The sequence below is a fragment of the Pseudorasbora parva genome, chromosome 10 (genome assembly GCF_024679245.1).
Source record: "Pseudorasbora parva isolate DD20220531a chromosome 10, ASM2467924v1, whole genome shotgun sequence".
Classification (NCBI taxonomy): Eukaryota; Metazoa; Chordata; class Actinopteri; order Cypriniformes; family Gobionidae; genus Pseudorasbora; species Pseudorasbora parva.
Window position 1 is genome coordinate 3,941,580 of NC_090181.1, and position 24,839 is coordinate 3,966,418.

The following is a 24,839-nucleotide window of genomic DNA, read 5'->3' on the forward strand; positions in this document are numbered from 1 at the left end:
CTTTAACTCTCGGCGACCAGTAAAAAATGCAGAACGTTCAGCGCCTTGTTGCGCTCCAAGCGTTCTAAAAACATGGCACTCCCATTGAAAACAAATAAAAACGCCAGCCAGCTGCATGAAAAAACGCTTTGGCGGACACGTGTACGTGTACATGACAATGATGTTAAACCAAGCGGCAACCTCCACCAGTTTCTACTGAAGTCAATACGGAAGTGACAAACTGCAATTAATCGACTGTCTGCTAGGGACAAGCTCCAGAAGGGAGCAGAATCTCGTTGAGGCCCATGTTAAAATGCAGAAAAACAGCAGAAAAAAACATGTTTACAGCCTGGTAAAAATAATGTCTTTGTTCTAGCTAATTTTGCACTTTACGATTTACAGCAGTAAGCTTGTAATAATATTTTTAATTCCAGTGGTACTGGTGGATTTCAGCGGGAAATTCAAGCATATGTTTGCATCATTACATCACATCTGTACACATAAAGAAGGAGTCCCGGTTAGTGGGCTATCGCATGCGAGGATGTTGGAAGTGGAGATAGCCTTTTCTCACACCACTTGATATAATTACACTTATTAATTTGATGGCGGATCCAAAAAGGTTCAAACGACAGTCACCAGTGACAACTGGAGATTCATCCGTTGTAAAATGCAAAAGTCTTCGGACTTCGGAGTGAAAAAAAAAAGAGTCTTCACCCAGGCGATGCGAAAACAATGATAATTAAAGGTGGCGTGAACTCCGTGTTTTGAAGGGTTTCTTTCAGCTCTTTTTCTGCTGAACAGGTAAGACATTTCAATGGTTGAATTTGGCTATGTAACAGTAGCACACCTGTTTGCTTAATTCATGCAGTTAAGGAGTTTTCCTTTGTTGTGCCTTTCTCATTTTGCTTTGAGCATAATGGTAACATCAGTTATTTTGTGCTTGCTATGAGAGGGAGCTTCACCTCTACTCTACATTAATGTGTTGACAATTAGAAATTAGACTGCACAGAAATGGAAACTGTACTACAGGTAGCCCTAATACACATGTAGTCATGCAATCCTGATAACATTTACAGTTTGAAAAAGTATAATTTGCAGTTTGACGTGATATGATAAACGATCGTTAGATTAATCATAGCGATGTATTGCAATGCTTTTTTTCTCCTTAGTTGGTCAGAACAAAAGAGGATGAGCTACTTGTTCAGATGACATTCTTATGTCGGTCATACTTTCAAACAGTAAAGTCTGTGATTGTGAATGACAGTATCCACACCGGGTGACTGACAGTGCTTCTCCTGACAGCTGCACATTTGATTCCTCCGCGCTGTGCCGACCAGGGCACTACTCACACAGAGTTGATAATTCTGCGAATAACTGGAATTGCAGTTTTCGAACAGAGATGGCGACAAAGAGGAAAAACTACGGACTGCAGCTTTAAAATCTGTCATGGATGTTTGCAGCTCAATCTGACAACTGATAAACCGCATAATAACAGTAATTTTAATGCAAGCTCATACAGGCACATCTGCTTCATAATACGACATAAAAAGCTATCTTTGTGGCCAAATGTGTTACTCTGGCCTTGTGGTGGCTTGGACTGCCAATGGGAATAAGATATTCATATTTAGACATTGGTCAGATGTCCAGATATCGGATATGTATCTGATTTAAAACCATATCTGGGAGTGGCTCAGAATGGATGCGAAAAATTACATTTTTGTGTTTATATGCATGCAAGAAATTTTGATCTGGGTTAGATGTGAGTAAAAAATCTGATTTTTTTGTGCCAGTGTAAACGCAGACATACAAAATGCAGAGCTGTGGGTCCCAGAGATGGATAAACTCTACAGGTCCAGAGCAGAATCAAAGGTAATCAATTAAACTAAAAGGGGAGGAGACACCTTCATTCAACGCTGTACAAAATGGCAAAGCCAAGCACTGGTGTGTGTTGTGGCATTTGTGTCAAAGTTTGTTAGGATGGAGTTTCTGAAAGGTGTCTTAGTGGTGGCTGTGATTGTTGCATTTGATCTGCCTGATGCATGGGGAAGTTTGAGGTACAGTCATAGTCCAAGAAGCATGGGGCCAAAATCAGATCCAGCTTCCAGAAGCCCTGCCCTTTCTCCTCCAGGGCTCTGGAACCCTTTGCAAGTGTCTTCTCAGTTTCAGAGTCCTTTGGGTTCTGTCTCCAGAGGCCTTGCACAGGACCCATTTGGCCTTCAGGAGAAGCAGCTGTTGCAGGGTCCCGTGAAGCCTTTGGATTGGAAGTATCCCATTGTTCCCGAGGTGCAGAGTGAGTTGGCGGTGAACTTCCAATTGAAGCAACCCGTGACTCCCAGCAGTGTAGCGGTTCAATGTGGAGAGAACCGGGTCCTTGTAGAGGTCCAGCAGGACTTGTTTAGCAATGGTCATTTGATCCAGCCAACTGGCCTGTCTTTAGGCGGATGTCCCATTGTTGGTCAGGACTCTCAGTCTAAGGTGCTCATCTTTGAGTATGAGTTGCAGGACTGCAACAGCGTGCAGATGGTAAGAACTCCTAAATCCAAATGGGTGATTTGTTGTGGCAGAGGGTTGATAAAAGTTAATGTTGAATTTAGTATTTTCACTGTTCTAAGTTTGCATTTTAAATAACCCGTCAAACCAACAAGCACATCTTGGTATGTGGGATCTGTTTAAAAACCCTCTTGCTTTACACACTGATTCAATCTCTTCCAGATGAATGAGGATGAGCTTGTCTACACCTTCTCTCTTACCTACACCCCTGAGGCTCTTGCGGGTACGCCGATTACCCGGGTCGAGGGTGCAGTTGTTGGCGTTCAATGCCACTATCAAAGGTAAGTGGTGCCTGTGAGTTAAACTGCTTGTGCAACTGGGAGACCATTTAAAGGGTACTTTCATGTACCACAGGCTTCAGAATGTAAGCAGTGATGCCTTGAGGCCAACATGGGTCCCTTATGCCTCAACGGAGGTTGGTGAAGAAGCCTTGGTGTTCTCCCTGAAGCTCATGTTGGGTTGGTACAGGTTTATAATAAATCCTTCGTGCTTGTGGCTGTGCCTATATGGTGTTCTCCTTCTCTGTAGACGATTGGTCCTATCAGAGACCTTCATCTCTCTATTTCCTGGGTGGCATTATTAACATTGAGGCATCTGTGAAGCAGTACAATCATGTGCCTCTCCGTGTGTTTGTGGACAGCTGTGTGGCCACTCAAGTGCCTGATGTGAACTCCCTTCCGAGATATTCCTTCATTGAGAATTATGGGTAAGGACATGGCCCTTGATGCTATAGGACTGTTTTGGTTGCTTTTTAACCATTGTCACGGCTATGGTCTAGTTGCTCACTTTCTCTACAGTTGAGTTGCTCTTTGTTTTCAGGTGCTTTGTGGATGCCAAGGCTACAGCTTCCAGCTCCCGCTTCATGCCTCGGTCCCAGGTTGACAAGGTCCAGATCCAGCTGGAGGCTTTCATGTTCCAGGAGAGCTCCAGTCCTTCTGTGCGTTACACGTATCATGAGTTCATTCTACTGCTGTTCCCATCTGCTTTGGTTTTCTGACTTGCTTGTCATCCCTTGCAGATCTACATAACATGTGTTGTGAAGGCAACTATTGCTTCTGCTCCCAGTGACGCTCAGCACAAATCCTGTTCTTTTGCCAATGGGTACGTTGCACTCTTATTTAAAGATGACTCCACTAATGTTCAAGGTGGTGTCTGTCTTGTTGCAGGTGGTTTGCTGCTGATGGAAATGACCAAGTTTGTGGTTGCTGTGACTCAACATGTGGTCCTGATGGTGGAATTGCTGCTTCTCCCTATGGAGGTTAGTATCTCTTGCTATTTCTAAGGTTGCTTATGTGTTTTTTTTTTTTCCCCCTCTAACTTGTTTCTTCTCTCTAGGTGTTCAGTGGGAAGGCAAGGCCACCCTTGGTCCTGTGGTGGTTCAAGGGCAAAAGAAAGTTCCCCAATAAAACTGACATCAATTCTTGCTTGTATCTGACTTGTTTCCCTTTGTCTGGTTTAACTGCTTTGGACTTGGCCAGTACCTCATTCTGACCCTGACACTCCTTCTGTACCGTTGCAAGTTTAATATAGCATAAAACCATAGGGTTCCAGAAGTTAAAGGGTTACCTCAGCAATTGGCATATGGCTTTGTATAAGTACAAACCTTGACGTATATTCAAATGATCCCCCCCCCCCATATACCCCTGCAACAAGAGATTTATAGTCTTATTTCTGGAAAAATCCCTCCCATGATGCAAATTGATATTTGCGTCATCTTTGGAATTTTTGGCCAGAGGCTAAAGACTACAGTCAGCAGAGGGAGCCATTTCCACATGTTTACAACTCTCATGGGGGGGCTAGGAGCTCACACTCACAGCTTAGCTTGCAGCTGCAGGCATTCATTTAAACGGACCTATGTTGAGCACCGTAAGTGTTACTTTCTCTAATTTCTATGAAAGTTAAGCTTCCAAAGGCATGAACTGAAAACTCGTTGTGACTGTATGCTGTGAGTGTGGTTGTGGTTTACCTCGCTCATCAGCTTATTTATGATGTTAAATGTAATCTGACTCCTGCAGCATTAGTGCTGTGAGACTCGGCGGTGACGAGTTCTCTAGAACAGACATGTTCGGTATTTAATTGTAGTGTCTGTTCTCCAACTTGGTCACAGTAATCCATTAGCAGTGGCTTTGGGAATGGCCTCATAGGGTAGTGATGCATTCTGGGAATTGTAGTCTTTCATCCCCATGAGAAATAGATTTTCTGTCTTATCTCAGTCTAGAAGGCACCAAATTTAAAAAATAACTTCTACTACATTAATGAGCCAGTTTAGATACAGATTCATCTTTCCAGTGCTGAAGTACCCCTTTAGAACTTTTTTTTTTTAAATCCTTCTCCATAGTGACTTAAATTCTGACCCATTTAAATACTGCTCCATGGTTAACTGGTATAAGTGATTTTGAAACAATTTTTCTTTTACACCCTTTTTTGTGTTTAACAGCAGAATTCCTTGTGGAAAAATAATAATGTTTGAACTTGGCAAGCAAATCATTCCAAAAGAGCTCTACTAAATGCCTTGTCCCATGAAGCCCTGCAGACATACTTGCATTGGTCGCTCTCATATTCCTGTGCTATCAAAAGGCTTGTTTGACAAAACCTGTTTTCATGCAGTTGCAATGGCGTCTTGTTATTAAAATACATGCTCGGAATAGGTAGAGTGGGAAACTTTGTGCGTGCCCACAATATTTTTGTAAACGCAAAGTTTCTTGGGGGAACTCACAACATTTCAAGAAACTGCAAAAGCATTGACAAGTCTTTTTTGTCACATATTAGTTTTCCTTCACCATGTCCCTTTAAGGGCTTTGTACATTCCACAAAGGATGTGCGAGTTTTTCTTTGCTATTTGCTTTAAAAGAGTTTTCTCTTGATCAGTAAAATGTTTTATGTTTGGATTGCAGACTTCTTCTGCCATCATTGTTTTCTGAGATTTGCTTCAGTTCCATACAATTTTAAGCTTTTTTTTGGTCCATTTCATGTTTTATAGGCAACCTCTGTCATGCTAATTCAGTTGGTTTTAAATGAATCTAGTTTATTTTAGTTCAGGACTCCACAGTCTAGTGCTGCGTACCACTCCACTTTAAGACACGCACTTGCGAACGTCCCTAAGCACTTCCCCTCAGGGGAATCCCCACTGCCATTTTGAAGTGCAACCCACTTTGTGAGGTGGACAAGGGAAGTTTATATGGACAGACCCTTGCTCCCTTGATTTTGACCGAGAGAGCGAGTCTACTTCATATGTACACTTCAGGCAGCTTCATATACCACAAAGCAACATGATTGTGACGTCACCGCATATCGGGTTTAATTTACCCCACCACAAACAACTCTATGATATTTCTAAAAAACATTTAAAACAACCCAAACACATCCATATACATATAGAATGCAGCATTAAACAATTTCATAAAGGAAAAAATGAATAAATAAATCAACTCCACAGTGGATTCCAAGTGATCAAGGGCTTAAAGCGTTCCAGTTCAGTCCATTCCAAAGTTTCCGCCAGTAGTGGACACTCATGCAACATAAGAAATGACGCACATCTGAGTGAACGAGACAGAGGTGCTGCGTTCCACTCCACTTTAAGACACGCACTTGCAAACTTCCCTAAGCACTTCCCCTTGGGGGAATCCCCGCCGCCATTTTGAAGTGCGTTCCACTTCGTGAAGTGGACAAGGGAAGTTTATATGGACAGACCCTTGATCCCTCGATTTTGACCAAGTGAGCGAGTCTACTTCATATGTACACTTCAGGTACACTCTAAAAAATAATTCAGTGGCTTAGTAAATATCACAGTAATAATTAACTTTATTAACTTAATAAAATCTCTCAATATCATTTACTTGATGGTTTTAGTTAAACATACCAAAATAATTGACTAAAAATCCAACAGTTAATTTTGTCTAAAATGTATAGTTATATTTACGTTTTTTTCACTAAAATAATTTAGTATTCAAATAACCAATTCTTTATTTTAAATATACTTAATACATTTGCTAAATTTATTTAAAAATATTTGAGAATGGAGAATTAAACCGATCTGTTTCAAGAACCACAAATATTACTTAATTAAAATCAAGATTATTAATATTTAACACACACTGAGGAAATTGAGTAAATTTACTCGATTAAAACAATGCACCCCTCCCCCACCTTCTGACTTGACGACAGCTCAACGGTTGAGTGAGTGCGGATATTTGAATTCTCCTCAGTCACCAGAGCAGTTTCTTCTTCTCAGCGTCGCAGAATTGGGGCATTTCCTCTGAAATTCAGGTTTGTATGTTTGTTTTTTAATCTATATAATCATTACTGTGCTAAAAGGCATTTTATTTCATTCAAAACAACATACAGGGACAGTGTGTATCACCTTAAGTTAACGTGTGGCGTTGGTCTTTGAAACGCCTGCTGTGTGGCTCAAAACACACAACTTTATTCGTAAAGATAATGAATATAATGAATTTGGATGATAAAATCTTATTAAAACTGGGCACTTTTTGTTTATTGTCAGGTTATGGAGTCTGGCGCCTCGCAGCATCTTTCAGCTACGAATGAAACGCAGGACAGCGGTCTCAAGTTCAAAGTCCACCCGCAGATCTCAGGTTTGAGAAACAGCGCTGATACGGTGGAAATGGGATAACAGACCGGTTGATTACACTTGAATTACTTTTAAATGTTTAATTTTTACTTCTAAAATGTTTGTTACATGAGTTTAAATGTTGTAAAATAACTGTTATTCTTTACATGTCAAAACAGTAGCCTAATAACTGTTATATGCTGTAACGTTATTGCTGTAAGTTACTCGTCGACAATAAAGGCCATGTCATGTATAAGTGTGTTTGTGTGGACTGTGGAGTATTTTACAAAGGTTTAGAGGAAATTAAAGTTATACTATACAAGTTAGTAATACTCATAAATAAAAACAGTTCATATTAGTCATAAATATTGGTTTTTAAAATGCTTTTTACCCAATTTTTTCTACTCAATTGAATTTGTTAATGTAACAAATGCAGTTACTCAGATCTACTTAATTTTTTTACTTACATTTACTCAGTTCTTATGGTGTCTATAATTGATTTCACTGCTTTAAAATTTACTCATTTTTTTTAGTGTAAAAATGTTTCACCAAAAAAATTGAGTAAATCATAGTATTAGTTTTTAGAGTGTAGCTTCATATACCACAATGCAACACGATTGTGACGTCACCACATATCGCGTTTAATTTACCCCACCACAAACAACTCTATGATATTTTTTAACAATTTTAAAACAACCCAAACACATCCATATACATATAGAATGTTGCATTAAACAATCTCGTAAAGGAAAAATAAATAAATAAATCAACTCCAAAGTGGATTCCAAGTGATCAAGGGCTTAGGGTGTTCCAGTTCAGTCCATTGCAAAGTTTCCGCCAGTAGTGGGCACTCATGCAACGTAAGCAATGACGCACATCCGAGTGAACTAGACGGAGGGAAGTTTGCGAGTGAAGGGCATGATAAAAACGAACTGGAACAGAGCACAGGTGTTAGTAATCTGTACTTAATCTGTGTTTTAGAAAAAAAAATCATTTTTTAAGTCACTCTTAACTATTCTAGATTAATGGTTGCTCCTGTCTTTCTTTAATCCCTGTCCGGAAACTGCCCCTACAGGTCCAGAGGAGAATCAAAGGTAATCAATTAAACTAAAAGGGGAGGAGACACCTTCATTCAAAGCTGTACAAAATGGCAAAGTCAAGCACTGATGTGTGTTGTGGCATTTGTGTCAAAGTTTGTTATGATGAAGCTTTTGAAAAGTGTGTTAGTGGTGCTAGTGATTGTTGCATTTGATCTGCTTGATGCATGGGGAAGTTTGAGATACAGTCAAAGTCCAAGAAGCATGGGGCCAAAATCAGATCCAGCTTCCAGAAGTCCTGCCCTTTCTCCTCCAGGGCTCTGGAACCCTTTGCAAGTGTCTTCTCAGTTTCAGAGTCCTTTGGGTTCTGCCTCCAGAGGCCTTGCACAGGACCCATTTGGCCTTCAGGAGAAGCAGCTGTTGCAGGGTCCCGTGAAGCCTTTGGATTGGAAGTATCCCATTGTTCCCGAGGTGCAGAGTGAGTTGGCGGTGAACTTCCAATTGAAGCAACCCGTGACTCCCAGCAGTGTAGCGGTTCAATGTGGAGAGAACCGGGTCCTTGTAGAGGTCCAGCAGGACTTGTTTAGCAATGGTCATTTGATCCAGCCAACTGGCCTGTCTTTAGGCGGATGTCCCGTTGTTGGTCAGGACTCTCAGTCTAAGGTGCTCATCTTTGAGTATGAGTTACAGGACTGCAACAGCGTGCAGATGGTAAGAACTCCTAAATCCAAATGGGTTATTTGTTGTGGCAGAGGGTTGATAAAAGTTAATGTTGAATTTAGTATTTTCACTGTTCTAAGTTTGCATTTTAAATAACCTGTCAAACCAACAAGCCCATCTTGGTATGTGGGATCTGTTTAAAAACCCTCTTGCTTTACACACTGATTCAATCTCTTCCAGATGAATGAGGATGAGCTTGTCTACACCTTCTCTCTTACCTACACCCCTGAGGCTCTTGCGGGTACGCCGATTACCCGGGTCGAGGGTGCAGTTGTTGGCGTTCAATGCCACTATCAAAGGTAAGTGGTGCCTGTGAGTTAAACTGCTTGTGCAACTGGGAGACCATTTAAAGGGTACTTTCATGTACTACAGGCTTCAGAATGTAAGCAGTAATGCCTTGAGGCCAACATGGGTCCCTTATGCCTCAACGGAGGTTGGTGAAGAAGCCTTGGTGTTCTCCCTGAAGCTCATGTTGGGTTGGTACAGGTTTATAATAAATCCTTTATTATTGTGTTTGTGGCTGTGCCTATACTGTTTTCTTCTCTGTAGACGATTGGTCCTATCAGAGACCTTCATCCCTCTATTTCCTGGGTGGCTTTATTAACATTGAGGCATCTGTGAAGCAGTACAATCATGTGCCTCTGCGTGTGTTTGTGGACAGCTGTGTGGCCACTCAAGTGCCTGATGTGAACTCCCTTCCAAGATATTCCTTCATTGAGAATTATGGGTAAGGACATGGCCCTTGATGCTATAGGACTGTTTTGGTTGCTTTTTAACCATTGTCGTGGCTAGGGTCTAGTTGCTCACTTTCTCTATAGTTGAGTTGCTCTTTGTCTTCAGGTGCTTTGTGGATGCCAAGGCTACAGCTTCCAGCTCCCACTTCATGCCTCGGTCCCAGGTTGACAAGGTCCAGATCCAGCTGGAGGCATTCATGTTCCAGGAGAGCTCCAGTCCTTCTGTATGTACTATGCATTTCATGCGTTCATTCGACTTCTTCCCATCTTCTTTGGTTTTCTGACTTGTCTGTCATCCCTTGCAGCTCTACATAACGTGTGTTGTGAAGGCAACTATTGCTTCTGCACCCAGTGACGCTCAGCACAAATCCTGTTCTTTCACCAATGGGTACGTTGCACTTTCTTATTGTAAAGCTGACTTTGCTCATGTTGAAGGTGGTGTCTGTCCTGTTGCAGGTGGTTTGCTGCTGATGGAAATGACCAAGTTTGTGGTTGCTGTGACTCAACATGTGGTCCTGATGGTGGAATTGCTGCTGCTCCCTATGGAGGTTAGTAACTTTTGCTCTTAAGGTTGCTTTTGAAGTTAAGTGCTCTAACCTGGCTCTTCTCTCTAGGTGTTCAGTGGGAAGGCAAGGCTACACTTGGTCCTGTGGTGGTTCAAGGGCAAAAGAAAGTTCCTCAATAAAGCTGACATCTAATCTTACTTGTATCTGACTTGTTATATCTTTGTTCTCCCTATCATATTTCTGTGCTCCCAAAAGGCTTGTTCAGCTTAATGCAGCAACACACTGATCAGTGGCTGACTTTAGCAGTGCATTCTGGTTAGAAATTGTGTGGCGAGCGTGCCAATTCCAAAGGGCCGTAAGTAGCTCGAGCAGCCGACTGGTGCTTTCTGCGCAGCTTCTCCAGAGCGGCTGCTTGACACTGCTGGTTCATGATTGGCTGGATTTAAGGCATGACACGCACTCATTTGGTCCCTTTAGTTCCACTACTGTTCACAAATCTCTTACTCTAAACTATTTTCATGTAGTTGCAATATTATTGTCCTTTATCAACTGAATACTAATTAAATAACATTTCTGGGTTTCACAGAGTGGAAGTCAACATAGTTGAGTTAACGTTTATAGTGGTGTATGAAGGAGTACATTAAATATTGTCACCATTTGCTGACAGAGCAAAATAGAAATGCAACAACAGTTTCACAACTTTCAAAAAGAGGGGGAAAATAGTGAGTGCAGTGAAAAGAGCTGTTTTTACCATTAATCCCATAGATGTTGTATTAGAAACACCTTCAGAGCAAGTTGTTTTTTTTGGGGGGGGGGGGGGAATAATGCAGAAGTAATCTAATGCAAATTATTAGTGTTATTAATGTACATGCAATTAAAACAAGTTTTGCAGGATTTATGATATTGACGCATTAAAACAAATCATCAGTCTGTGAGAGGTCCATTGTACAAACATGCAGTAAATCAAGTATTACATAACTATTAGGGGTGAGACTCACAGGATAACTCATGATCCGATACTATCACAATATTTTACCAACAATAACGATATCACAACACCAGTGATTCAGTGACAGATATATTTCAAGAAAATCATCCATGATATATCACCATATCATTCTGTAAATAAAATGTGCCAAAGATGATTTAGTTTTTCATTTATTAGCAGTTCATCTATTTTTTTTAAAATGGCAACAATGTACAATAAGTATTATACAGCTACCAAACAGCCATACGCTTAAAAAAATGCTTATTTGCTAGAGAGAACAGATTTGTGACTAAATGATTTATAGTAAAAAAAGGACAAAATCTCTACTACTACTATGAATGATCATATCAGCACATCTCCAATTTATATTACTAGTGGTAGTAATTTAATACTAGTAGTAATTAGGGATGTCACAAAATTCCAGTGGTCAGTACCAATCCCATACTTTTTTTACTACAGTACTTAAAAAAAAAAACTATTTAAAAGTTATGAGTGAGTTGATTCTTTATGGTGATAATTTTAATTAAATAATACAATGTAGTAAATGTGACAAACATAATTCACCTTTGTTGTTAGATGTAGTTTTATACACTGTTGATTATAAATGCAGCACTTTATTCTTAGCGTGTTTCTTCATAATTGTTCAGGGATGGCGGTCCCTTTAAATGTTCTGAACGCGTGTTGACCAAGGAGTTGACGTGGGACTTGGCAGCACCATTTTGGTTTAGATTTTTCTTTATAAAATAAATGACACATACGTGTGTGCTCAATGTGAGAACTTGTCTCTTGTAATTTACTGCAATTTCCACAACATAAACATTTAAATTTAAGACTGTATGCTGTTTAAAAGTAGACATTGTTTATAAAAAACAAGTAAAAGCAACAATCTAGGCATAATTATTATTAGTAGTACATATTATTATATAGAGACATGGCTAAATCTACTGTACAACAGTGGCCTAATATATTTCTAATTTCTTCACGTTAAACCGCACTTTAATTTTGACGGGTTGCCGTGAAGACCTTCGAGTGTCTGTGTTCATGATATGATAGTTTTCTCAAATGAAACAGTAAAATATAATGAAGTGACGGTTTATGCATTCGTGTCCTCATATAGTAACACGACAGACTAAGCTTTTAAGGCTAATAAGACTGTGAGCATGTGTCACGTGCTTGTGCTCACACGCGTGTGTGTGTGTGTGTGCGCGTGCATCAGCGCAATAGATAATAACAGATCAGTGCCCGTTGTTCAGAGACGCAGAACATGCAAGAGTTCAGTAATTATTAAATAGTATTTTGCAGTTTAATATTCACAGACACTAGTGTATATTCGGCTACAGTCTGGAGCCCTGCGCTTAGATAAACACGGAAGTGATTGAACGCAGCTGTGTGTAGGCCTATGTAGCCTATACAAAAAATATATTGATACTGGTGCTTGAGTATCGATAACATCTCGTTGCTGGAAATATCGCGATAAATCGGCATATCGATTTTTTTGTCCCACCCCTAATAACTATGATGTCTCTGAAACATCTGTGTATTTGACAAATATTGCGTTTATTTCACTCCATCTGTGATAAAGTATGCAAACACTGCACGAGCATCCCTATGGGAAGCAGAAAGTGTCGGACTTCATGTTTCCTCCCCGGTCAGTTGCATTCAGAAATAGCTTGTAGTCGAACACACCTAAAGTGTGTATATGGATATTATGACCCTTAGGCCGTGTGTCCAACAAAAACTTTTTTAACCGGCTGAAAACGCTAGGCACTCTGGTGAAAACGCCTCGCTGTGAGCGCTTGAGAGCATTTTGGCAGGGAGCGTTTTTTTTTTCTTCAGTTGAGACTTTGTTTGTTATGATACGGAAAATCCGTGGAAGTGTTACTAAATTCACAGGTAGTTTGTTTCTGTATTGATTTTATATAAAATTTCAGATACAATGTAAAGTATTTGCTCTGGCTCTTGTTTTAAATCATTTTGTTCCGTTTTTATTGCTTGTTGTCATCTGTTGATGACACAGAATGTGGCGGTTGGTCTGTGTTGTATTTGTCCCGCCCTTCCTTCACTGTGATTGGACGGATGGGTGAAAAGTGACAGTGATGAGCACTGCATTTTACTCAAAGTTAAACATTCTTTAACTCTCGGCGACCAGTAAAAAATGCCGAATGCTCAGCAATTGAGCGTGAAATACTCGTTCAGCCCATGTTAAAATGCAGAAAAACAGCAGAAAAAATCATGTTTACAGCCTGGTAAAAATAATGGTTTTAGTCTAGCTCATTTTGCACTTCATGACAACTGAGGGGTGGATTATAATTTTTTTTCATAACTCATTTGTTTACATAATATAAAGCCTTAAAGTTCTGCATAATTAAGGGCGTGGCTACTTTGAGTGACAGTTTGGTTCTCGTTTGTCTGCTGTCTGTTAGTCATCACGTCACCTCACCTCCGCCCACGTCCCGCCTCTTTGCCCATTTTCTGTTATCGGGGAGTTACGTGCTGGCAAGATGTCAACGGCCAGCTCAACCCTACTTTACACTTCAAAACCGCTCTTCAGAATCTTATGGGTAACATCATGGACACTATGTCCATTTTTATTTAACAGTCTGTGTTAAACCGATCCCCGTTCACACGGATCTCCAAAAAAGTACTAAATAGGCTGTATTATGCATGCCTGGCCAGTAGTCCACACTGATACGCTTGATTGACAAATCAAGAAACCCCCAGCAAGCACGAAATGCGCATGACATCTGATTTCACAATTTCACGTTTTTGGTGTTTACACAGACGATGGTAAAATTAGCAATTTTAAGCACAAAAATGGCTTTGTGTAAATTAATTGAATGCATACACTGCAAAAAAATGCTTTTCTTACTTAGTATTTTTGTCTTGTTTTAAGTCCAAATATCTAAAAATTCTAAGATTAAGAAGCATTTACTAGACAAGCAAAAGTTATTCTCTTATTTTTGTGAAAAATAACCCAAAATTAAGAGAGTTTTTGCTTTAAATAAGCAAAATAATCTGCAAACAGGGTGAGAAAAATTATCTTGTTTTCTGTTTGAATTAAGATTATTATTCTTACTCCATTGGCAGATTATTTTGCTTATTTTAAGCAAAAACTCTCTTAATGTTGAGTTATTTTTCACAAAATCAATCATTTTTGCTTGTCTAGTAAATGCTGCTTAATGTAAGAATTGTTAGATATTTAGACTAGAAACAAGACAAAAATAAGAAAAGTAAGAAAAGCATTTTTTTTTTTTTTTTGCAGCATATGTTTTTAGTAGAAAGACAAAGGCTGAATTTACACTGAATTTTGACCATATTCTTTGTTTCTTTTTTTTGTCCCACCGGTTTACATTCACTTCTACACACGACTGGTAACTGATATCTGTGTTTGCATTAATCTCTGCCTGAAATGATTCTGTTGGTGATCGCTTTACTATGCAACATGGTTGACCCTCATGATTTGAATGGCGTACTAAAATTATTTTTAAATTAATGTTGGGTGGCCATGATTATTTTCCTGTTTGGATAAGTTCAAATCTGTCATGGATGTTTGCAGCTCAATCTGACAACGGATAGACCCGATAATAGCAGTAATTTTAATGCGAGCTCATACAGGCACATCTGCTTCATAATACGACATAAAAAGCTATCTTTGTGGCCAAATGTGTTACTCTGGCCTTATGCTGGCTTGGACTGCCAATGGGAATAAGATATTCATATTCAGACGTTGGTCTGTGCCCGTATTTATCAAACATCTTAGAATTACTCACAAGAACACTGCTAAGAATTGACTTGAGAGTAAAAAAATTCTTGGCTCAAAGCTGCGCTTAAAAGTTATCAAGCGTCCCAATCATACTTTAAGTAAAGTGTAGGACTAAATCTTAAGTGTCAGTCTTAGAGTGGATTTACGACACTTTGCTGTGCCTCAAATGGGATTTTGGATGATGTCATTGGCATGAACCAATCACTGAATAGATGTCCTTATTTAAGAATATAAAGATAAATTCACACTGAATGGTGAAATTCCTAAGAGGAGTTTACATTCAATACACATTTGACAATAAAGAGTTTTCAAGAGAATACATTATAATATACACATTTTAAATGAAAGATAAACATGTTTTCATCCATGTAATTAATTTTTTTTAACTGGTGTGCTGTTAAATTGCCTATATATAGCCTAGATTTTTTATATATATAATCAGCCACCATGGATTCCAAAAGAAAACCGACATGGCAGGAGAGAGAAACGATCGCTACTGCTTGCTGAATTACTCGAACAGTGTTTTTTATTTTATTTTATTTTTTTATAAAACCCAACATTAACCACTGCTGAAAAAGATGATGCCTGCTCTGTCCAAACGATACTGTTTGATGAACTATTTGTCGTCAAACATTTCAAACACATTCTCCCTCTATTGAAAGATTTGCGCACGTCTCTGTCTCCTCAGCGCCATCACAAGCCCCTACTGGCAACTCCTAACCACTTGAGAGACCTCTCGAGCTGTCTTAAATAACTGGGAGAGTAAGAGTGATTCTTAGCTTTAAGAAATTTGATAACTTGCTTTTATACTTAAGTTTGAAAGTAGGAGTAAATGTCATGAATTCTCAGCACTTAAGACTAAAATAGCACTTTGAGAAGCTTGATAAATACGGGCCCAGATGTCCAGATATCGGATATGTATCTGATTTAAAACCACATCTGGGAGTGGCTCAGAATGGATGCAAAAAAAAATGTTTTGTGTGTTTACATGCATGCAACAAATTTTGATCTGCGTTAGATGTGAGTAAAAAAAAAAAGAGATTTTTTTTGTGCCAGTGTAAATGCAGACATACAAAATGCAGAGCTGTGGGTCCCAGAGATTCATAAACTCTACAGGTCCAGAGGAGAATCAAAGGTAATCAATTAAACTAAAAGGGGAGGAGACACCGTCATTCAATGCTATACAAAATGGCAAAGCCAAGAACTCTGGTGTGTGTTGTGGCATTTGTGTCAAAGTTTATTATGATGGATCTTTTGAAAGGTATCTTAGTGGTGGCTGTGATTGTAGCATTTGATCTGCCTGATGCATGGGGAAGTCTGCTGTACAGTCAAAGTCCAAGAAGCATGGGGCCAAAATCAGATCCAGCTTCCAGAGGTCCTGCCCTTTCTCCTCCAGGGCTCTGGAACCCTTTGCAAGTGTCTTCTCAGTTTCAGAGTCCTTTGGGTTCTGCCTCCAGAGGCCTTGCACAGGACCCTTTTGGGCTTCAGGAGAAGCAGCTGTTGCAGGGTCCAGTGAAGCCTTTGGATTGGAAGTATCCCGTCGTTCCTGAGGTGCAGAGTGAGTTGGCGGTAAACTTCCAGTTGAGGCAACCCGTGACTCCCAGCAGCGTAGCGGTTCAATGCGGAGAGAACCGGGTTCTTGTAGAGGTCCAGCAGGACTTGTTTAGCAATGGTCATTTGATCCAGCCAACTGGTCTGTCTTTAGGTGGATGTCCTGTTGTTGGTCAGGACTCTCAGTCTAAGGTGCTCATCTTTGAGTATGAGTTGCAGGACTGCAACAGCGTGCAGATGGTAAGAACTCTTAAATCTTAATCTGTTTGTTATAGTTGAGGCAGTCCTCAAGGAGTGTGAGTTCACATGGCCGTTGTATTTGTAAGCCAGGGCAGCTGGTATAAATGTTTCTAAGGAATAGTTCACCCAATCATCTTCGTGAGGAAAAGTCATTAAAACAAAACTGCAATCTCTTACAGATGACTGAGGATGAGCTTGTCTACACCTTCTCTCTTACCTACACCCCTGAGGCTCTTGCAGGTACACCGATTACCCGGGTCGAGGGTGCAGTTGTTGGTGTTCAGTGCCACTATCAAAGGTAAGTGATCTGTGACTTTCACTTCTTTTTGTGCAACTGGGCGACCATTTAATGGGTCATTTTAATGAACTGCAGGCTTCAAAATGTAAGCAGTAATGCCTTGAGGCCAACATGGGTCCCTTATGCCTCAACGGAGATTGGTGAAGAAGCCTTGGTGTTCTCCCTGAAGCTCATGATGGGTTGGTACAGGGTTTTTAATAAAAATAAATCTTTATCTAAATCAAAAATTCTTGGGTTGTGCCTGGAATGTCCGTTCTTTTTCTGTAGATGATTGGTCCTATCAGAGGCCTTCATCCCTCTACTTCCTGGGTGGCATTATTAACATTGAGGCATCTGTGAAGCAGTACAATCATGTGCCTCTGCGTGTGTTTGTGGACAGCTGTGTGGCCACTCATGTGCCTGATGTGACCTCCCTTCCGAGATATTCCTTCATTGAAAATTATGGGTAAGGTCATGGCCCTTGACGCTATAGGACTGTTTTGGTTGCTTTTTAAAGTGCCATTAATGTCAACCAACTAGGCCTTCCCATGAGTGTCAATTTTGACAGTCACAGAGTTACTATTTGTGCTGATCTCGTCAGGTGCTTTGTGGATGCCAAGGCTACAGCTTCCAGCTCCCGCTTCATGCCTCGGTCCCAGGTTGACAAGGTCCAGATCCAGCTGGAGGCGTTCATGTTCCAGGAGAGCTCCAGTCCTTCTGTATGTACTACACATATCATGAGCTAATTCAACGTCTCTTCCCATCTGCTTTAGTTTTCTGACTTGCCTGTACTTTCTTGCAGATCTACATAACATGTGTTGTGAAGGCAACTATTGCTTCTGCACCCAGTGACGCTCAGCACAAGTCCTGTTCTTTCGCCAATGGGTACGTTGCACTTTCTTATTTTAAAGCTGACTTTGCTCATGATGAAGGTGGTGTCTGTCCTGTTGCAGGTGGTTTGCTGCTGATGGAAATGACCAAGTTTGTGGTTGCTGTGACTCAACATGTGGTCCTGATGGTGGAATTGCTGCTTCTCCCTATGGAGGTTAGTAACTTTTGCTCTTAAGGTTGCTTATGATGTTTTAAGTGCTCTAACCTGGCTCTTCTCTCTAGGTGTTCAGTGGGAAGGCAAGGCCACACTTGGTCCTGTAATGGTTCAAGGGCAAAAGAAAGTTCCTCAATAAAACTAACCAATCCTTGCTCTGTATGTGACTTGTCATTTTTCCTTCAAGTCTGTTTTAACCCCATGCCTTTTAAAGATCTAAGCCATGGCCTTAGATTAGTTGTTCAACATTCACTGCTTGTTAAACATTACACGATTACCTTATCTGGACAAACTTGGTATCATCAGAAAGCTTAAAGATTCCAGCTTTGCTATTTGATCACTGTTTATGATAATACTGGGTTGCAGTGACATTCATTTCATAATTTATGTCAGGAGTGCTTTATCGCTTCATTATGGCTAACGCGATAACTGGTTCACACAGATCGCAAAGAACAGCTTTCAGGTTAGCTCTTAGTTCAAGTGCTCATATTTGGAGAAATACTGACATGTCACATGTTTGCAAAATATTTTGTCATACAGAATACCATTTCATTTCTCACTGAATTATTCGCTATACGAGTTAAAACACTTGGCTCTCTCTGAGTCTCCTGTTAATGATGTGTCATCAGGTGTTCATTTGCTCTTGAGCTGCCAATCTTATGCTCAACACTTCCCTCTGCATAATGCACTCCTTCTGTGTGGACATTTCCTCATTCTGGCTCTGTGACTGAGTCTATTCTACATTTCTACGTATGACCTAAGCTAATAAACACGTGATAATTATGGAGTAAGGTGTTTTTTCCCATGGGATTTCAGCTATTTTACATCAATAATGGATGTTTACATTATGACTGCTAACAGGTATAGCAATTAGCTCCATATAAAATGATAAATGTTTCACCATTTGAATGAAAATCCCATTATATCACAAAAGGAAACTAAAAACACTCCATGGTGGTCTAAAGGGAAATATACAGTGAAGGTGTAATTGTAATGCTTTATGTAGCTTGATACTAACTGAAGCTCTAATGCACCCGTTGGACCAGAGCTTTGTCTGTTACAATAATTTACATTTATGCATTTAGCACACTTTTATCCAAAGCGACTTACAACTCAGGAGTACAGGAAGCGATCCATCAAGAAGAGGCAAAGAAACACAAAAAGTGCCCCAAATACCAAGATTTGTATACTGCTCAGAGTTAGCCTAGAAATCTAGACGCACCCTAGCGGCAGCAAATTTAATTTGCCCGCAAGTGTCGTCTAGGCACTCTCAATACCTATCTGAGCTGTATTCCTCAGAATCTGGACGGCCCAATCACATCGTGTAGGCTATAGAGTCGGCGGGTGGGGCCATAATGACGATGGCTGAGTTGCGTTTGCGTGCTTCTGTAACACAGAAACTGGCGAACGGCGGCGGTCTTTCGAATCAGCTCTGCCCGTGCCTCCGGAAGACTTGGAGTTAAGCTTTCCTCTGAGAAACGAACAAAGAGCGGCACTGAAGTCATTCTTAAAAAGGGAAGATGTGTTCAGAGTTTAGCCGACCGGATACGGCGAATATTTAATCAGTCAGCGAGCTCCCCTTCACCGTCGTTGCTCCGGTTGTTGTAGCGCTATCGTATCGCGTGCAGAGGGAGTTTGAAAGACAACCGTTTATTCCGCCCCTCGGATTGAGACCTGTCTATGGTGATCTTGATGTGGGTCTGGCTTGTCAGGCTAGCTCAGAGTAGCAAAAACCAGAAAAAGGGAAGAAAAGAGAAATAGAGGAGGAAGAGTTTTTTTATTGTATTTTTTATGATAAGATTAAGTGCTCATGGAAGAGATGAGTTTTTTACCTGTCTTTTGAATGAAGTGAGTGATTCTGTCGTGCGTATGGAGGAAGGAAGATCATTCCACCAACCAGGAAAAATGAAAGAAAAAGTTCTGGAGAGGGATTTCATGCCTCTCTGTGATGGTACCACAAGCCTTCGCTCATTAGCGGAGCGAAGGCTTCTGCTGGGGGTGTAGACTCGTAGGAGTGAGTCGAAGTATGCAGGTGCTGAGCTTGTAGAAGATCCATAAGCAAGAGTCAGAGCTTTAAATTTGATCCGGGCAGCGAGTGGTAGCCAATGCAGAGAGATGAATAGAGGTGTGACATGAGCCATTTTGGGCTTATTGAAGACAAGACGTGCCGCAGCGTTCTGGATCAGTTGCAGCGGTTTGATTGCACAAGATGGAAGTCCAGCCAGAAGCGCATTGCAATAGTCAAGTCTAGAAATCACCAGGGCTTGGACATGAAGCTGTGTTGCATGCTCTGTAAGGAACGGTCTGATTTTCCTGATATTGTGCAATGCAAACCTGCATGAGCGAGCTGTCTTTGAGATGTGGTCTTTGAAGGACAGCTGGTCATCAAAGATTACTCCAAGATTTCTGACCGACCCTGAAGGAATAATCAAAGATGAACCTAGCTGGATGGTAAAATCGTGTTGTATGGTCGGATTAGCAGGGAAAACAAGCAGCTCAGTCTTTGCTAAATTGAGCTGCAGGTGATGTTTTTTCATCCATCCCGAGATGTCTGCTAGACAGCTTGAGATTTTTGCAGCTACTGTCGGATCATCTGGTTCAAATGAGAGGTAGAGCTGTGTGTCATCAGCATAGCAATGATATGAGAGGCCCTGTGCTTGAATAATGGGTCCCAATGATGTAGTGTAAATGGAGAAGAGGAGTGGTCCAAGCACTGAGCCCTGAGGAACCCCCGTGGTCAGTTGATGTGTAATCAACTAATATAATGTGCTTTCAAAAGTGTGAAACGATCGTCGAGTGAGCACATTGAAGCATTAATTGAGCTGTTCTCCGTTCTCCTCGCCAGACATTAGACAAAGTACTGCAAAAGTGTCTTCAGGCCAACAAACTTATCTAAAAAACAATCCAGACATGGCCTTAGAAAATGTTTCATAAAATTCATAGTTTTGGACATGACATACCCTCAGATTTTAAATAAAGCATGACCACACTTGTGCCTTCAATTTAGTCGTTATACTACATTCACGTAATATTTTTATACATGAAGAAAATATATATATTTGTATGTTTTAGCCTATATATCGCTATATTAATAACTGTCTGAGTAATTCTGAGTATTCAGCTGTAAACTCTCAAGTGTTGACTTTCTAAATATATATTAGTTATGTGTATATTCAGAATACCGTACGAGCAGATGTCTTTATACTATGAGTATGTCTAAAAGCTCCATTTGCCAAATCGGGAGATGACAGGTAAGGGGTTAACTGCTTTTGACTTGGAAAGTGCCTCATGCTGCCACTGGTGACCCTTACAGTCCTTCTGTACCTTTGCAAGTCCCATAATAGCATAAAACCAAAGGGTTCCAGAAGTTAAAAAGTTTTCTCCATAGGGAATTTTAACTTGTGAACCATTTAATTACTGCTACTGTACACTATGGTTAACTGGCATATGCTTTTGAAAAAAATCAGTTTACACTCTTTTTTTTAGTGTTTAACAGCAGAATCCCTTGTGAAAACATTACCCATGATGCTCAAGAATTTGGCAAGCAGATCATTCTAAAAGGGCTCTACAAGGAACGCCTTGTCCCATGAAACACTACAGATGTTGTTGCGTTGGTCTCCCTATCATATTCCTGTGCTCAAAGGCTTGTTTGACTTCATGCAAGCAACACAGACTGAACATGGCTGATTTTTAGCAGTGCATTCTGGGTAAATTGTCTGACTTGATCACACCTGTGCCAAGACAGCCCTGTGAGCGACTTGAGCAGACTGGTGCTTTCTGCACAGCTTCTCAAGAGCAGCTGCATGAGGTCTGACAACACGGCTGTTCCATAATTGGCTGGATTCACTGCATGACAGCGAGCACATGTTTATTTGGTTCCACTACTGCTCGCAAATCCTTTATAACTGTAAACCCTATTTTCATGTAGTTGCAATGTTGTTGTTTTAAAAAAAAATCAAAATACTGATTTAAAAAGACCTCACTTCATTGATTATATAGGCTTATGTTGAACTTCAATGTATACACAGATGCTGTATTAAGCAGTACATAATGTATTCCAAAACAATCATGTCTCTGAAACATCTGTGTATTTGACAAATATGAATTTCTCACTCCATCTGTAAAGTATGCAAACAGCACAAGTGTCACTATGGGAAGCAGAAAGTGTCTGACTTCCCCTACTTTATGGATCAAAACTGCTCTTCAGAATTCTATGGGTGATGTCACAGACACTACATCCATTTTTTTACAGTCTATGTTAAACCGAGCACCATTTACACGGATCTCCAAAAAAGTACTAAACAGGTTGTATTATAAATGCCAGGCCAGTAGTTGGCACTGATACTTTGTCAAAAAAAAAAAAAAAACAGCAAACACGATGTGCATGACATGTTTTCACAATTTTCACATGTTTGTTGTTTACACAGACAATGGTAACGTTTGTGTTTTAAAACACACAAAATGGTGTTGTGTAAATTAATCCAATGCGGTTTTAGTTAAAGAGAGACAAATGGCTGCGTTTACACTTATCTTTTGACCATATTCTTTTTTTTCTTTTCTTTTTTGTCCCATCTGTTTACATTCACTTTACTCATGACTGGTAACTGATATATGTGTTTGCATTAATCTACACCTGAAATGATTCTGTTGGTGATCGCTTTACTATGCAACATGGTTGACCCTCGTGATTTGAATGGCGTACTAAAATTATTTTATAATTCACGTCGGGTGACCATGATTAGTTTCAAGCTTGGATAAGTTCAAATCTGTCATGGATGTTTGCAGCTCAATCTGACAACGGATAGACCGGATAATAACAGTAATTTTAATGCAAGCTCATACAGGCACATCTGCTATATAATACGATCTAAAAAGCTATCTTTGTGGCCAAATGTGTTACTCTGGCGTTTGCTGGCTTGGACTTCCAATGGGAATTGGATATTCGTATTTAGACGTTGGTCAGATGTCCAGATATCAGATATGTTTCTGATTTAAAACCACATCTGGGAGTGGCTCAGAATGGATGCAAAAATTTGATTTTTGTGTTTACATGCATGCAACAAATTTTGTTCTGGGTTAGATGTGAGTAAAAAAAATTGATTTTTTTTGGTGCCAGTGTAAATGCAGACATACAAAATGCAGAGCTGTGGGTCCCAGAGATGCATAAACTCTACAGGTCCAGAGCAGAATCAAAGGTAATCAATTAAACTAAAAGGGGAGGAGCCACCTTCATTCAATGCTATACAAAATGGCAAAGCCAAGCACTGGTGTGTGTTGTGGCATTTGTGTTAAAGTTTGCTAGGATGGAGTTTCTAAAAGGTGTCTTAGTGGTGGCTGTGATTGTTGCGTTTGATCTGCCTGATGCATGGGGAAGTTTGAGCTACAGTCAAAGTCCAAGAAGCATGGGGCCAAAATCAGATCCAGCTTACAGAGGTCCTGCCCTTTCTCCTCCAGGGCTCTGGAACCCTTTGAAAGTTGCTCAGAGTCCTTTGGGTTCTGCCTCCAGAGGCCTTGCACAGGACCCTTTTGGCCTTCAGGAGAAGCAGCTGTTGCAGGGTCCAGTGAAGCCTTTAGATTGGAAGTATCCCGTCGTTCCTGAGGTGCAGAGTGAGTTGGCGGTGAACTTCCAGTTGAGGCAACCCGTGACTCCCAGCAGCGTAGCGGTTCAATGTGGAGAGAACCGGGTTCTTGTAGAGGTCCAGCAGGACTTGTTTAGCAATGGTCATTCGATCCAGCCAACTGGCCTGTCTTTAGGTGGATGTCCTGTTGTTGGTCAGGACTCTCAGTCTAAGGTGCTCATCTTTGACTATGAGTTACAGGACTGCAACAGCGTGCAGATGGTAAGAACTCCTAAATCTTAATGTTTGTTCTAGTTAAGGATCTCCAAAGTCCTCAAGAAGTGTGAGTTCACATAGCTGTTGTACTTGCAATGCCAGGGCAGCTGGTATAAACCGTTCTTAAAGGGATGGTTCACCCAATGGTCTTCATGGGGACCCTTTTTTTTAACTATGCATTTGTTTGTTTTTTGTTTCCTGCTGTCTTGGCCAGGACTCCCTTGGAAGAGTATTGGAATCTCACTGGGATTATTTACTGATAAAATAAGGGTTATGGAAGAAAATGAAACCATTTCAATCTCTTACAGATGAATGAGGATGAGCTTGTCTACACCTTCTCTCTTACCTACACCCCTGAGGCTCTTGCAGGTACTCCGATTACCCGGGTCGAGGGTGCAGTTGTTGGTGTTCAGTGCCACTATCAAAGGTAAGTGACCTCTGTGCCTTTCACTGTCTCTTGTGCAACTGGGCGACCATTTAATGGGTCCTTTAATGAACCACAGGCTTCAAAATGTAAGCAGTAATGCCTTGAGGCCAACATGGGTCCCTTATGCCTCAACAGAGATTGGTGAAGAAGCCTTGGTGTTCTCCCTGAAGCTCATGATGGGTTGGTACAGATTTTTTTATAAAAATAATTCTTTATCCTTGTGCTTTTTGTGGCTGTGCACAATGTTCCCTTTTCTTCCCTGTAGACGATTGGTCCTATCAGAGGCCTTCATCCATTTATTTCCTGGGTGGTGTTATTAATATTGAAGCATCTGTGAAGCAGTTCAATCATGTGCCTCTGCGTGTGTTTGTGGACCGCTGTGTGGCCACTCAAGTGCCTGATGTGAACTCCCTTCCGGGATATTCCTTCATTGAAAATTATGGGTGAGGTCATGGCCCTTGATGCTGATGGTGGCTAGGACTGTTTTGGTTGCTCTTGTTAAACTGTCACTAACGTCAACTAACTAAGCCTTATCTGTGACACTCAGAATTGACACTCATAGGTTACTCTTTGTGCTGACCTCATTAGTTGCTTTGTGGATGCCAAGGCTACAGCTTCCAG

The 24,839-nt window shown here is 40.6% G+C and overlaps 5 protein-coding genes across 6 annotated transcripts in view; 4 read left to right on the forward strand and 1 right to left on the reverse strand.

Annotated features, from left to right (window-relative positions):
- The window catches only part of spata7 (spermatogenesis associated 7), a 68,886-nt gene that overhangs the window by 36,627 nt on the left and 7,420 nt on the right, over nt 1–24,839 (reverse strand). The gene's annotated exons all lie outside the window — the stretch shown is intronic.
- Nucleotides 1,957–4,052, forward strand: LOC137090908 (zona pellucida sperm-binding protein 3-like). The gene is made up of 8 exons (XM_067454908.1): nt 1,957–2,502; nt 2,692–2,810; nt 2,884–2,987; nt 3,058–3,235; nt 3,349–3,466; nt 3,548–3,630; nt 3,696–3,787; nt 3,865–4,052. Exons 1-8 carry the CDS (start codon nt 1,957–1,959, stop codon nt 3,933–3,935), a joined length of 1,311 nt encoding a protein of 436 aa, XP_067311009.1. The 3' UTR covers nt 3,936–4,052.
- LOC137090907 (zona pellucida sperm-binding protein 3-like) lies at nt 8,284–10,296 on the forward strand. The gene is made up of 8 exons (XM_067454906.1): nt 8,284–8,844; nt 9,034–9,152; nt 9,226–9,329; nt 9,403–9,580; nt 9,694–9,811; nt 9,893–9,975; nt 10,044–10,135; nt 10,202–10,296. The coding sequence occupies exons 1-8, from the start codon at nt 8,296–8,298 to the stop codon at nt 10,270–10,272; spliced, it is 1,314 nt and encodes a 437-aa protein (XP_067311007.1). The 5' UTR covers nt 8,284–8,295; the 3' UTR covers nt 10,273–10,296.
- LOC137090906 (zona pellucida sperm-binding protein 3-like) lies at nt 16,033–18,119 on the forward strand. Its single transcript, XM_067454905.1, has 8 exons — nt 16,033–16,635; nt 16,815–16,933; nt 17,009–17,112; nt 17,201–17,378; nt 17,514–17,631; nt 17,715–17,797; nt 17,866–17,957; nt 18,026–18,119. Exons 1-8 carry the CDS (start codon nt 16,033–16,035, stop codon nt 18,094–18,096), a joined length of 1,368 nt encoding a protein of 455 aa, XP_067311006.1. The 3' UTR covers nt 18,097–18,119.
- Nucleotides 23,261–24,839, forward strand: part of LOC137090476 (zona pellucida sperm-binding protein 3-like) — a 2,135-nt gene continuing 556 nt past the window's right edge. Inside the window, exons 1-5 of the mRNA XM_067454438.1 lie at nt 23,261–23,797; nt 24,100–24,218; nt 24,295–24,398; nt 24,484–24,661; nt 24,807–24,839. The exon at nt 24,807–24,839 is cut by the window's right edge and continues 85 nt beyond it. Coding sequence (XP_067310539.1) covers nt 23,261–23,797; nt 24,100–24,218; nt 24,295–24,398; nt 24,484–24,661; nt 24,807–24,839 — 971 coding nt within the window. The remainder of the gene's footprint in view (nt 23,798–24,099; nt 24,219–24,294; nt 24,399–24,483; nt 24,662–24,806) is intronic.

Excerpts from the sequence above, each read along its gene's own strand:
- LOC137090906 (XM_067454905.1), top strand. The coding sequence starts at position 16,033 with ATGGCAAAGCCAAGAACTCTGGTGTGTGTTGTGGCATTTGTGTCAAAG. Across the intron at positions 16,934-17,008 it reads GTTCAGTGCCACTATCAAAG|GCTTCAAAATGTAAGCAGTA; the intron begins GTAAGTGATCTG and ends AATGAACTGCAG. Across the intron at positions 17,379-17,513 it reads TCCTTCATTGAAAATTATGG|GTGCTTTGTGGATGCCAAGG; the intron begins GTAAGGTCATGG and ends TGATCTCGTCAG.
- LOC137090907 (XM_067454906.1), top strand. The coding sequence starts at position 8,296 with ATGATGAAGCTTTTGAAAAGTGTGTTAGTGGTGCTAGTGATTGTTGCA. Across the intron at positions 9,153-9,225 it reads GTTCAATGCCACTATCAAAG|GCTTCAGAATGTAAGCAGTA; the intron begins GTAAGTGGTGCC and ends CATGTACTACAG. Across the intron at positions 10,136-10,201 it reads TGCTGCTGCTCCCTATGGAG|GTGTTCAGTGGGAAGGCAAG; the intron begins GTTAGTAACTTT and ends TCTTCTCTCTAG.
- LOC137090908 (XM_067454908.1), top strand. The coding sequence starts at position 1,957 with ATGGAGTTTCTGAAAGGTGTCTTAGTGGTGGCTGTGATTGTTGCATTT. Across the intron at positions 2,503-2,691 it reads ACTGCAACAGCGTGCAGATG|ATGAATGAGGATGAGCTTGT; the intron begins GTAAGAACTCCT and ends AATCTCTTCCAG. Across the intron at positions 3,467-3,547 it reads AGGAGAGCTCCAGTCCTTCT|ATCTACATAACATGTGTTGT; the intron begins GTGCGTTACACG and ends CATCCCTTGCAG.